This window comes from Schistosoma haematobium, chromosome 1, assembly GCF_000699445.3.
Source record: "Schistosoma haematobium chromosome 1, whole genome shotgun sequence".
NCBI lineage: Eukaryota > Metazoa > Platyhelminthes > Trematoda > Strigeidida > Schistosomatidae > Schistosoma > Schistosoma haematobium.
Window position 1 is genome coordinate 27,240,234 of NC_067196.1, and position 14,064 is coordinate 27,254,297.

Sequence of the window (14,064 nt, forward strand, 5' to 3'; positions counted from 1 at the left end):
ACTTGACTATTTATTTTGTATATATCAGTCGATCGTCTCAGATTTTATTGTTCATTTATTTTCATAGCGATTGCTTCCCATTCCCATTGTTTCCTTCTCTATCTTCTAAATACATTCTATGCCCGACTATCGCCATATACTACTGATGTAGATATAAGTAGCTCACACCACAGTAGAATTTCCACCAGCCATTTGGCAATCGCGTGGTATGGGCGATTATTTATGTCCATTATCTGACGAAGAGGAAAATGTCTCTTGTGTAGCTTCGCGAGCTCATACAACAATGGAATAGAAAAACCCGATGGCTTTAAACGTTTGAATAAGTCATCGTCGATTATTAATCCACTTTTATCTTTTTCAGCATTATGGTTAGCTTTAGTTACATTTGGCATCTTTTTTCTTTGGTTCTTTAGAAAACTTTTCCTCATTATTAAATGTTGAGGATAATTTATCAATATGGTCCCTCCAGTCCATAAGAACAAGTCCAAAAACTTTATCTTAACAGAGCAATAATAGATCCTTATTCTTTAAAAGATCGTTTTTATTCAGATTTATGATAGTATCCAAACTGATGTACTCATGACAATAGTTATAGTTGATTCGAGTTGCTCAAAATGACTGTTGAAAACCAGATTTAAGTTAGATGTTTGTTTGATGAGGTTTTAGAATTACATTTTTGTGTAAGGTCCATCAATTTCCCAAGAAGTATCACAAAATTTCGAACATAGTGACAGTGCATGCATTTGGAACGTGGATAATTGTGCACCAAAATAGTCGTAGACATATTTCTCAAGGGACTCCGTAAAGGTTTTAACTCTGTTTTTTCGGGACCACCATTTCACTTTCAGTGGTCTACACTTTAGTAAGTTCAACTACCTTTGATAATTTTACCATCGACTGCTACATAGAAAAGTTGTACAGCTTCAGAAAATGATATCATCGAAAAGGAAATTTCCTTCGCTGAGACTTCTTCATTCACCTTTTTCTAACTTCTCCATCGACCCATAAATAACTGTCGCACGTCTTTTTTCCATATTTCACATTAATTATTTTATTACTCATATTTCGTATCACTTACAATTAAGTTATGTACACATTATAATCCCCTAATTGCTTTGCTGTGTGGTTATATATTTTGGCTACAATATAGTGAGTTTTGAGCCATAATTGAATAGATTCTAATAAAGAACTGATTTGTCTTTGATTGGACACTAGGTTAAAAGCCGCTCGAAGACCAATACGCGTTAAGATTCTGGAATTTGATAATTACAACAGCTACCTTCTCAATTATTGCCTGATCACACTGGCCTCAGCAATATCAAGCATTTATGTGTTTTTCACGTTATATTAAAACTTAACTCAGACTAGTTGGCAAAATTGTACTTCAGTACTAAATCGAATTATAATTGACTTCAAGTATTAAACTTCTTTTGAATAAAAATAAGAATTAACCATTTAAAGCACATGAACAAATAATCATCATACGATCATCGATCTATTTGTTAAATGAGTTCAAATAATGAAATGTCAAATCATCCAAATTATTAATCTTCATATCTAGTAGTTACTAAATATATGAATGTATGAAAAGGAACAATTTATTAAGTACACAAATATATTTTAGAAAGTATACACTAGCAAACAATAATAATAATAATAATATAAAGTTTCTAATTGCGCAACGCATACAAATACATCTATTTAAAAAAGAATACCTTCACAATTTATGCAACAGGAACAAAATATTGATCAATCTTAGTCATATAGATTGTGAACAAAGCAGTTGAAAAAACCATATAAACAAAACGAATTAAACAAAAATCTTAACTATAAATAAGTAATCTCACTTCATTACTTTATTATTTATCTAAATTGTCCTATTTTATTCGTTTTATTTTTCTCTAAGAAAATAAATACTCATTACTGACGCTTCATGAACCCTTACATTTATACACAAAAACTAAAAATTCCTCTATGTATGCATGCTACGCTGATACATTACAAAACGATAGATAATGATATTATATCTACCTAGCTTAGATTGTCTGATACACAACCAAATAATACTAATAAATCGATTTTAATGAGACAAAACAAAAGTTTATCCAATCAAAATATCCAGAGATGATTATGGATCCAAAAAAATAAATAAATAAACAAAAGTCACTAGGACTAGACTTTAGAACACGAGATATACGAAAACAACAATTTGTATTTTAGTGTCAGCATGTACCACATTAATATCAGTCATGCAAATAAAGCGTAAGAAAGCGTCCAAGTATAGAAAATGAACGTAAAAGGCTGACCAGACAAGAATAAATACGTTAATTCCTTTCTATGAGTCAGACAGTATTTACGCGTCTTTTTTTATAAAACAAACAAAGTATGTGTTTCATGATAAAATTTATACTAACCACTAGAGATCAACGAAGTTAGACAAAAATGATAATAACAAGTAATGGAAAACGGAAAAAGTATAAACGGTTTCCAAAAATAGTATATTTTAGATAATTCCATAAAGGAGAAAGAGTTAACAAAAGAAGCCAACGAAAGCAGGCGCACACATGCACAATCACAAAAACACATAGTGCTTTGATTAGTTACATACATACGTTGAAGTAAAAAATTAGGTCCACAATCTGGAAAAGTGTGTTTTCACAGAACAAGAATGCATAAATTCTCTGTCAAAAAAATAATAAAAATCTGATTGAATTTTTTAGGTATTCCATATAGAGGCAGGACATTTGTTAATTCTTACACAAAATACATTGAATAAGATAGCTGCTATAGAAAATAGGACGAAGAAAAGAATACATATCCAAAAGAAAACTTTTTCCCACTTTTCCACCTTTAAATTGCGCAAAATAACTACACCTAATAAAAGACCTAGAAATGAAAAAAGGCATAGATGTGAGAAATAGGTAATGAAATCTCAACAAAATTAAATCTGAAAACATTTTGATGATATGTTTTCCCAATGAAACTATTTGAAAAGGACAATCTTACATTTTCTTACATATATCGGTTACTTGAAAACGACAATCTGTGTCAACGTTATGTCAAGCACCTCGTAGTATAACGACAATGAGTCGCAAAAATTACAACATGGTCACTTGATTGCAAGTTTTTCTGATTTAAATGCAATGACTAAGTGATTTATTCGTTTCTGCAAACCAACAGGCACCGATTCGTGTACTCGACTTTCAGCCGGTCGATCGAAACGAACTAGATGCAGGGTTGCAATCCCGAAGCTCAGTAGCTGAAACACAAACACCTCAACTCCTGAACAACCACCCCACATTACGATTACAAATATACACTGAAACTGGGTACTTTTACACTAGTTTAAAGGGGAAACAAACCTCATCTAATCTCGTTACGATTGGAACCGCACAGCACATTCCCGTGAAACAGTTACACAAGTACCAAAAACCTTAATGGACCACATCGTTTGCACTATTGGATACTGTCAATGCATTGTAATTGTTAGTGGTAATTTAAAAGATAATAAGCACAAAATCCTACAACTCTCGGGATCCATAACTAGGTAAAACTTTGAAATAGATTGTTCTTCATTCAGAATCACAACCACCACTATTAAAGAAACAGGAACTCTCTTCAATTACATTAGATTATAAAGTTTATATATGGTGGTGAAGGCAAATCTGATTGGTCACTGAGTTTAAAGAAACAGGCACTCAATTTACTGAACATCAAATATGTGATTTCTTCTCCTCTCATTGATTTCTACTCCAGAACAATCGAATGACTGAATGTAATTGAGTCAGATAAAGTATTGTCTAGCGCTACTCTGGTTCTCTATTCCTGGTTGTGAATCGTGTATCTGATATGACGTAATTTAGCCTGTGTATGGCGAACTGTTCGAGTATCCAATTTATTGGTATTATAAACTTGGTCACCCAGTCTTATTATCGTCGTATATCACAGAGAGAAAAATATTATAAATCATCATTCATACCTAACTGTCTACTTCTGCAACTTAAGTATGTAATTTTTCGAACTTTATCGCGATCAAAAGGTTTATTTCCTTACCCTACTTCGATGAAGTAAACAAATAGTTGCCGGCTGTGTGAAATAAGAATGTTGGATAAACTTATCACAACTCAGTAGCTGAGTACATGATCGTGTGTTTAGCTTTCAGTTGTATAATATGAAGTTAGATTTATTTATGCAGTTCATTTCCAGACATCGAATGAGGTACGATGGAGTTCAAAACTACAACTCACTATCTGTTCCACGTCCAAGGCTTAAACAATAAGTAAACAAATTACGTATGTGCTCTTTTATTTGAACATTATAAATTTAGACGTACTTAACCATTCAGAAAACATTACTTATAATCAGTATACAAAAAATACCATCTGTAACTTCAATGAAAACATATGTACACAATAAAGAGATAGTTTAAAGGATAAGAGCTATTTCATCTACCCCTTATACAAGCCAGAGGTAGACATATTAAGTTTGGTTTCAATTAATAACACGTAAACTGTTTTTTATATGATACATGATTAGCATTGATAGATCAAATAAATATGTGAATAGGACTAAGATTCGCTGCCAATAGTTTAACATCTACTTATATTGTTCTAACAGCATTCAAAAAATTCTTTTGTTATAGTTTGCCAGCTTTACTTTTAGATACTTAATATGATAAATACAATCTTCAGTTATATAAAATACTTTTACAAATGAGCGAACATGTGACTAGGTCAAATTTATTACTAGAAATCAATGTATTGGGGTTTTGAAGATATTATTAAACAAGTTATATTATTGCATCTATGTTTGTAAATACATTTACATTTGCTTGTATTTCTTGTTGTAAAACTCAGAAATAATAATAACAACTCATTTACTAGGAGTATTTTTGTGTGCACTTAATGTATAGTTAAACTTGTCTTTGTCTATTGGACGTGATACTACTTATTTGTCTAAAATAAAGTAGATAGCATGGTGTTCAAACCTATAAGCGCGAGGCTGGAGATCACGCACTTCAACCATTAAGTCACTGTTCTAAAAATTATAAAGAGATATAAGTAGCAGAAAAATATAGAAAATATAACTTTATAGCTAGTTAATTTATCTGTTTAAATGTAACTATGGTTGTACAATCTAGTATTGTACATATTTATGAAAGTTCTAGGAGTTGAACTACGAATTTGAAAATTTCACCATAAATTGAGCATGAAAACGCACTAAATATGTAATTCTGGGTCAATAAACAATTTACATATGTTTAAAGAAACTAATCATTGGTTACTGGTAGGAAGTGGATACGTAACAAATGAACGATAATTGTTAGAACAAATTAGATTTGTTTAGTAACCTGCTATAAATCCACCGAAATGAGCAGAAAAACCAACACGTGTTCTTTCATCTGGGTTTTTCAAACGAGCATAAATGGCTAATCCAGTATCACCACCACCTTAAAAAGTGTTAAAATAAAATAGAGAACATGAATTAATACCGATAATCATATAACAATAATGTGCAGACAAGATAGCAAACTATTATACTAGTAAATTGGCATGCAGTGTACTAATATTGAACATCTAGTTTAATCATGACAATCTAAATGGTTTCAACAGTACTCTATCACTAATTATATGAGCAATTATTTGATAAAAGTTCAAACTAAAGTTTCAGGTGAACAAATTGAACAAATTAAAATAAACGTATTCAAAGCAGCAATAAAACCGCTAAGCTACTCTGGTACATTGAAACGGTTTATCATAAATACCAAGGTTATTTATATTTTGCACGATTACGAAAAATATATTTTTGGATTTTATGCCTGAAATAATTGCACATTACTAATGTCTTCTCTAAAAACAGACCAGGGATCTTTCATTCTAGTGAAACCTAAAACCATACGATATAAAATTACTAGGAAAATGGAACAGATAACAAATCGTCCATTGACAATTAATAAAATGTTTACAGACGAACATTAGACTCGAAAATAACTGTATCAACCGTAAAATAATTAAAAAAAGAGAAGTGTTAAAGTAATAGACCTTTTAAGCCAGTATTTAAAGTAGATAATGTGATGAGTGACTTAACTCAGTTATTAAGTACAGATTCGGATGTCCTGTTTTTGGCAACACATTGTGTACACCAGGTGGAGATCTCATACAGTTACTTATAGGGCATCTGATGAAATAGCTTCAACTTTCTAACCAACTGAAAATCAAAACTTATATATATATATATATATATATATATATATATATATATATAAATAGAAAAACAAGCGTAACTAAAATAGAATTAGTAAAAGTGGAAGAAATGTATAAACACTTGTGTGATATGCAGTAATTTACGATGCAAATAAGTATATGATGATTATAACTCACCAAGTAGAATAATTAGAATTAACCTGACAACACCACTTGATATAAAGTTTAAAGGATCTTTCAGCCATCCCTCTTGCATTATATCCCAATTCTGAAGTATTCGGAAAATAAAACAATAATTCAAAGAAAACAGAATGAACTTTAACAAAGTTAAATAGGCACTAATAACCGAAATTCATTTGCAAATGCAATTTTTCTATTGTAATCTGATAGATATCAGACGAAACGACTTCCTAATTACCTATTGATATTTAACCACCGGATAGTTTGTTGACAGAGTTGTCATTCAAACTAATATCTCATCACCTTATCTATACAAAAACAATTTAACGAATCTGAGATTGAAATACACAAAGCCTATAACTTTCAGTTATATATCTTGATCAAATTTAACAAACAAATCAACAGAATCGCGGTAAATTATTTTTTGTGTTTTTTTCAAGGTAACGGATAAGTCAAAGGCATAACCATTATTTGAAAAGAATTGGTTTTACATTTCCCTTACCCTTACTATAACATCACCTAAGACCCTAATTTCTAAATGATCTGAATTTTCTATTGGATCATCTTACAACCATGACTAATATGAAAAAAAAAGCTTCCAGTACTCAGTGAACCAGTATACAGTTGTTTTGGACAAGGGAATTCAAAGTACTTCGGCCACCTCATTGAACAAGGCAATGAAAATCGCAACGATGCCATAGTTTGGTAGAAATGTGTACAACACTCTTTTGATAGGTCAAAGTATTGAACTTATAAAGACGTAGTACTGAAAGGATTTCTGTCAAGTTTTCGATTCATTCTAAACGTTCTTTAACTAGACAGACTGTGGAAAACAAAAAAACCTATGTGTGAGTTACTGACTTTCTTGTGAATTTCACTTTCATTCGCAATTTCCCGACTGATAAGTAACTCAGTCACAATATCTCGATTAAACATTTTGTATACAAATAGTTTTTTCCCTAACCAAACACCCAATAAGTTGAAGATTGGATTAGCCGTAAGAATGCTATGCAGTTCTAATTTGAGCACAGGTTTAATGAGTGAGTTGCCAGTTCAATAATTTTAGTCATTGCTGTCATTATATTAAAACGATAAGTTTATTATAAGACTAATTTTATCACAATAACACCGACAGTTATTATCAACAAAGAGAAAATTTAACTAAACATGTCGGGAATGAACTGTCCATAAACAACATCCCATATGAACGAAATATCCCTTCCTATAAATTTTTACTATTTAAATTCGAAAACATTTATACCTAACTGACTTGCTCTGAATCAGATTGATTAGACATGGTATATTTCTAACAGTTGATTATGCGTTTCGGATTTCTTATTAAAAAACATTTCATGTTATTAGTTCAAATGATAATCAACTCCTGGGTAATAATTACTAAATAATATACAACCAAATCACTTCAAAAGCTTTGAGACTGTTACTACTCGATTTACACAACAATATATTGTCTACACTTGCCATAGGTGGATGATAAAGCAATAATTTCTATTTTTTGTTGAGATTTATTAAGAATATACGGTAACAAGAGAGAAGACCCAACATACCATTATTACAGTAGCTAAATGAGCGCCAATAAGTGCATAACAGCCCCCACTAGCTCCTGCCAACAAAACAAACGGGTCACTCACAGAATGAGCTAAAGAACCTATAGTGAAAACATTAATATACAAAAACAGGATTAAATAAATAACTGTTGAATTTTCGGTTAAAAATCAAGGGACAAATTAAAAATTTCTTGCTAAACACATGCAACATAAATATACAAGACAAAAGAACTAAATATTTACATAAGACTGGTCGGGTGTAGATAGGTATCTCGGAGTTAAATAGGGCAAAATAAAGAAACAGGAAAGCACAGAAAGTAAAATCAGACAATACACTTGCGACCATAGTGTTGTCATGTACTTTACAATAAGTTTTGAGTAGACCTAAGTTTCCAGTTCATTACTTAACATTTTAACTTTTGAAAACGAATACATAAGTGGGAAAATGTATTTGTAAAATTTCAGCGAAAGAATTTGAAGTAGATCCAACGTTTCGCCTGGTAATCTGGTGGAAGCTTTTTCAAGGAAAAAAAGTGTCTGAAAATCTTTTACAAATACGTATTTTTACAAATAATAATACGAAAGCTACCTGCAATAACGCCTAACAAATAGACTAATCCAACTCGCCAAAATTTATGAACAATTTCAAGTAGAAGACCAAGTACAACTTGAAGTAAGCAATTGAAAGCTAGATGCACATAACCATTATGAATAAACATATAGGTTAAAAATCTCCATACTTCATGACGTTTAGTTGGGTTATAAATAAGTATACTATCAATTGGGACACCAGATGACGCTGTGACGATACTGGAAGAGCTAGGTTTGTTGTTGTAAGTAACAACGTAGTAAATAAAAACTACAATCTAAAAAAAGAAAAAAACATCGAAAGTATCGACAGTCACTAACGTGTGACTTTTAAAATGTAAAAGTATAATTTTAGTACTACTATACAGTTCGATATTTGAAATTGAGATTGAATATACTAACCATGAGAATCGCAACAGATGATTCTAAGTAGGTTTTTTTTAGAAAACTGAGAAACAAAAGTTCAACAACGAGAGAGATCACAATTGTATATTCGAAAAGAAATATATGGCAAAAGCCAACCGAAAATGGGTTTCTGGTACGCAGTACATGTATGAAAAAACGTGTGTACAGAAAAACTTTCTAAACTTTCACACAAAACTATAGTACGAGGTTTTGCTTCAGTAATGTCCTTATTTCAGTGTCTTCAAAAACATTGGTCGCAGTAGCTTATGGTTACAATATTTAAGTGCTTATGGATCACTAAAAAATAATCAAATGATTCTTTAAAAAAAACATAACAATGGGATCGACGAAACAATATGCGCCCAGAAACGTGAAAATTATATCTAAATACGACTCAAACAACGTACCCAGTACAGAAGTATAAAATTACGGACAACTGTTGACCCCTCATACATAGTGAGAAAGACAATCTACAGTGAACAAAAATATACCACTTCTCATTTGGCCTTCAAAATTACAACTTCGTGTTTAGATCTGATTCAAATTATAGAGATCCACTTCACTGTTTAATGTTGCTTCCATGTGACTGTTTTCAAAAACTAATTCGTTCTCATCAGAATTAGTATTTTAGACCAGAATAGTGCTGATAGACACTTCTTAGTGAACAACAAAAACAATTACAGATCCACAAACAAAAACCAAATCATGTAAAACAAAGTGTTGTCAGTCAATTAGGAAATGAATTACCTCAGCAATAGTTATCAAAGGGATAAATATAGGAGGAGGACGACAGTCATACGCCTGTACATAATTATCAACATCTGCTTCACCCCAATTGTAGCCATCGATAGAATCGTAACCAGAGTTTACAGCAACAGTCCGTTGATACTCGCGTCCACAATCCGGTGCTATAGCCAGCACTGCACGATTGAGGACTCGTTTGTGAATACGCAGTCTCCGGAGAGTTCCTTCATCCTCAGATAGAACCTATTCCAAATTTAGGGAAACATAGTAAACGGAAAAGTGAAATACTAAAATGGAACTAATAACTACACAAAAAGATTAAAAAATTACGTTGATTCTATTGAATATTGTTAAAAACCATCATATTGTCGCCCAACACGCCCAGCTGCTCTCAAAAACATTACTAGAATTCAAAAACAGCTCTTAGAGGGAATAGGTTCAGTCGAAGTTAAATGTATACTGTCCGCCATGAACTGTGGCAACATATGATTCGTAAAAGAATACAGTAAATAATGGACATATATAGCAAAGATATAAAGATGGAAATCACTCAATCAATTGGAATATAAATGCAACCAAAGTACTATGCTACATAAAGAAATTCAGATTTTGAGCCACATTTATTGTAGTTTACACAATACACAAATGTTATGAAATAAGATTTTAATCATACAGTCAAGAAAGTCGGACCAACAACCCGATAGGGTTACTTAACAGTCAAACGTCAACACAGTTTCAAGAGTTAGGTTATTTAAATAACTGGGAGGAGAATAGACGAAGTTCTCTTCCATCAGTAGCTCTCGGCATCGACAATATTACAAGTTTACACTTCGAAACAGACCTAGTGGGACATTCCACATGTTTGGAAAATTCATACTCTACTAGTGAAAACTTCACTACGATTTTAGTACATTCCCACAACAAATACCAGAGCTTGAAGATGGAAAACATGGTGACTTGCATGTGTCGGAATAACAGATTGGAATCTATGCGTCAACCTGCTTCGTAATCTGGAAACAACCGTGATTATGTATACAAAGATAACCGAGTGATTTCGCCATAGAGGAACACGATCTCAAGTCCAACCGCATCCATACACAACACGAACTAGGATTTAAATAGATACTACTCATTCACAGTAGAGGATCATTGAAAATCATACCACTAAACAATCACACCATCAGTTAAACTGATAAATACAAGTAGCACAAACGAGATGTCAACCGTGTCAACCAGACTTATCGTTCTGAGCTTGTAGTTTGTCACATACACCTTTTTTCTATTACTGCGCATCACATCAGATAACGCATTGACAACATACAAATCTGTTACACTATATTTTGAAAATACTTACTTGTTTTAGGAATTCATCGTAAGTAATGAGCTGGTCTCCATCTTTATCGGCTGAGTCCACAATATTGTGAACTTTTGATTCTGGTAGGTCAGACTTCCCGAGAAGTCTCTTCAAATCAGACAATGGAATACCATCTTTTGTACCGTACTAGGGATCCATTGAGGCAGGTGAACTTAACTTACCTGATCAAAGGTGGGTTTGAATTTCTACAGAGAAGCCGATATGCATACGAAAATGAACATACTTTATCCAAATAAGTGCGCAGATTGCCAGACCGTCTACTCGACATCCTAACTTTGGAGAAGAGAGTACATCAACTAGCTTATATAGAGCGCTTCCGGACATTTAAGGTCATCACTTCGGCCACAAGGACAAAGATAAACTGTCATAAATGTAATTGACTAATTTTCTTTTATCGTGTATATTTCATTAAGATGATACTACAGATTTCTACTAAAAATTGAGTTGTCTGATTCCGGAACATTTATAATTTTCAGTGCGTTTTCATTTTTGTCTTGCCTTCTCACACAAGTTGCAAATGATAATGTAGGGTCAGTTAAAAGTCACTAGGCACTAGCCAAATCATCCAGCAGTGAGCGTCGAACAGTTCACCGATCCTCATCAAGTTCGAGGACAACCAACGCGTATATCGATTAATCTCACACCATGGCCTGGCTCATACCATGGTGATCGCATTCCCTTCCATACACCTACTCTCATTAATATATTTTTGTAATAACGTTCTACGTGCTATACGGTCTTCAAAGTAGCCATAGAGTCTGGACACGACGAGACGGTAGTCCACGTCAGGTACTAACCGTGAGGTGTGGCTTCGACGGTCGAGTTGAACCAGGTTTAACTGAACGTTTGTAAGCCGGTTCACGTCGGTGTTTTGATCCACACGCATTGAGGTTGAATAATCTACGAATTCTCCTGGGGTTCAAGGTGTCGTGATTCAAATGAGTTTGGCTGCAGTGTATCCATTATCATCTTCACTGAAATACGAATTCTGAATAAAAAAATCTAACTACATCAGTCCATTCAAAAATGTATTCTGCTGAGGGTAAAACCTACAACTGTCATTAAAATCGTTCTACCAACCTATTGATATACAGAAGGAAGACGGTCGTTTGTTCATGTGATTCTTGGGAGTGTTGTGATACACAGAAATCCTAATTTGGTCTGAGATCCGTGGTTTTTGTTAACAGTCGAAGGGCGACCAAGGTTTGCTACCAGTCGTTTGATGAAGGAGCAGGCCATTATTTCAGTAGCAAGGTCTCTGACAGATAATGCTTCTGACCACTGTGTTAAATCGTTTATCCACGCTAAGAAATAAGAGTATTAATTTGATTTTGGTAAGACCTACCAAATAATCACTAATATGGTTGAAGCGGTCTCCAGGAGATTTTAACTATTCTGGGGGACATTTAGCAAGTATAATCACCTTTAATGTCCGGTAACTCATGCAAAAATGTGTTCGCTTCTTCAAGTCTTGATTCATACTAGGGCGGAAATATCGATCTTCCCTTAACTTGATGGTTGCTTGAAAATTTGGATACGTAAGCTTGTGCACGTATTGAAGATATTGAGACAACAGTGTTTCCCCATGAATGGACTATCGTTAACTGCAGTGTTGGCACAAAGTACAATTTCCTTGTCTGATCTCATCTGTTTGAGGGTTGTTGAGGATAACACATACAGAAGATCGGCGTCTATTTTTGGAAGCTGGAAAAGTTTTAAGAAAACCGTTAAAATTATGTGGGCGCCTACACTGATTGTCCTTGAAACATGTATGTCTGAATTGATTTTTGAAGTGAAGTCCAGATATTTGATTCTTAAGGAAGGTACTTGTCTGAAGACGGGTAAGGAAAAACGGTTGGACGTTTGTGGATGGAGTGGATACTCGGCTTTCACCACTGTCGTTCAATTCGATGATTTTTGCATGGTCACATAAGACTTCGTGTGGACCATCAGTGGAGATATGTCAGATCGTTGAATGTGTGCAGTCACTTGACTGTGGTCGGTCTTGAGTGATTTAGAACAGCTGCCACTTTGTTTTCTGGGGATTAAATACATTAGGCGAATATTGGCTTGCCTGTGTAAGTCATGTTAGTAGATAACAGTCTGAAATTTCTGTGTTAACGGTGGTGCGGTCCTTTAAAGTCAGTGAAAAACAAAGTTCAAATGCTGGAGACGGGATTCTGTAAATTAACTTGCGACTAGACAGCCATCGACTTATACGCGCGTAAACTATGTTGATGAATCTCTTGAAAGCTTGTGGAGCGGTTTTCAAACTGAATGACACACTTATATTACAACTTACTTAAGCCTATTAACCCTCGTGGAAGAGCAAAGGTCATCCACCAGCATTCCTCATCCAACTCGATTCTGAGAAATCTTTTCCAGTACTCTCCAGTGGCCACAAATCCTTTCATATCTGCTTTGAATTCCTGAGGCAGTGTTTTTAATTTGGTCTTCCTCTTTTCTGTTTCCTTTCAAGATGTCAAGTAAGCGCTTGACTCATGATGAAGTTTGGTGATTTCCGTACTGTCTGTCTTATTCACTTTCATTGTTTTTTCCTAATTTTCAATTCAACTGGAAGCTGGTTTATTCTCTCCTATAGTAGGCTGTTGCTAATAGTTTCCAGTCAATGGACAGATAGTATCGTGCATAAAAAATTGTTTATAAATACTTGTACAATTTGATAATGACTGTAGTAGTTCTCCACGTTTAAGCTCTGAACAGTAGAACTATCTTGACGTTCGTGTTGAGGATGCTGACTTTGGTATTGGTTGACAGTTGTTTTGAGTCTCACACGTTTTTCAGCTGCAGGGAGGCGGCCTTTGCTTTACTAATCCTAGCCCTTACGTCTGCATCGGGTCATCCACGTCCATCAATGATGCTGTCCAGGTACGTGAAAGATTCGACCTACTCGATAGTTTCTCCAAGTGTGGTTGCTGGTTGCAAACTGAATTTTCGTTCAGGTTTATCGTGACAGGTTTGGGATCATTAAAACTGCACAGTT

The 14,064-nt window shown here is 33.8% G+C and overlaps 1 protein-coding gene across 2 annotated transcripts; it reads right to left on the bottom strand.

Annotated features, from left to right (window-relative positions):
* Window positions 1-368: 368 nt before the first annotated feature.
* On the bottom strand, window positions 369-11,375 carry RHBDL2_3 (Rhomboid- protein 2; the record flags this gene model as incomplete). Of its 2 annotated transcripts, XM_035730511.2 has the most annotated exons (9): window positions 11,284-11,375; window positions 11,222-11,245; window positions 11,040-11,186; window positions 9,689-9,928; window positions 8,538-8,814; window positions 7,949-8,049; window positions 6,381-6,471; window positions 5,351-5,449; window positions 2,717-2,886 (listed from the first exon to the last, which is right to left on the bottom strand). In XM_035730511.2, exons 1-9 carry the CDS (start codon window positions 11,326-11,328, stop codon window positions 2,717-2,719), a joined length of 1,194 nt encoding a protein of 397 aa, XP_035588015.1. In that variant the 5' UTR covers window positions 11,329-11,375. The 2 variants fall into 2 exon arrangements, with proteins under 2 accessions (XP_051073584.1, XP_035588015.1); XM_051214572.1 differs by having other exon boundaries at window positions 369-5,449; window positions 11,222-11,375.
* Window positions 11,376-14,064: the final 2,689 nt, after the last annotated feature.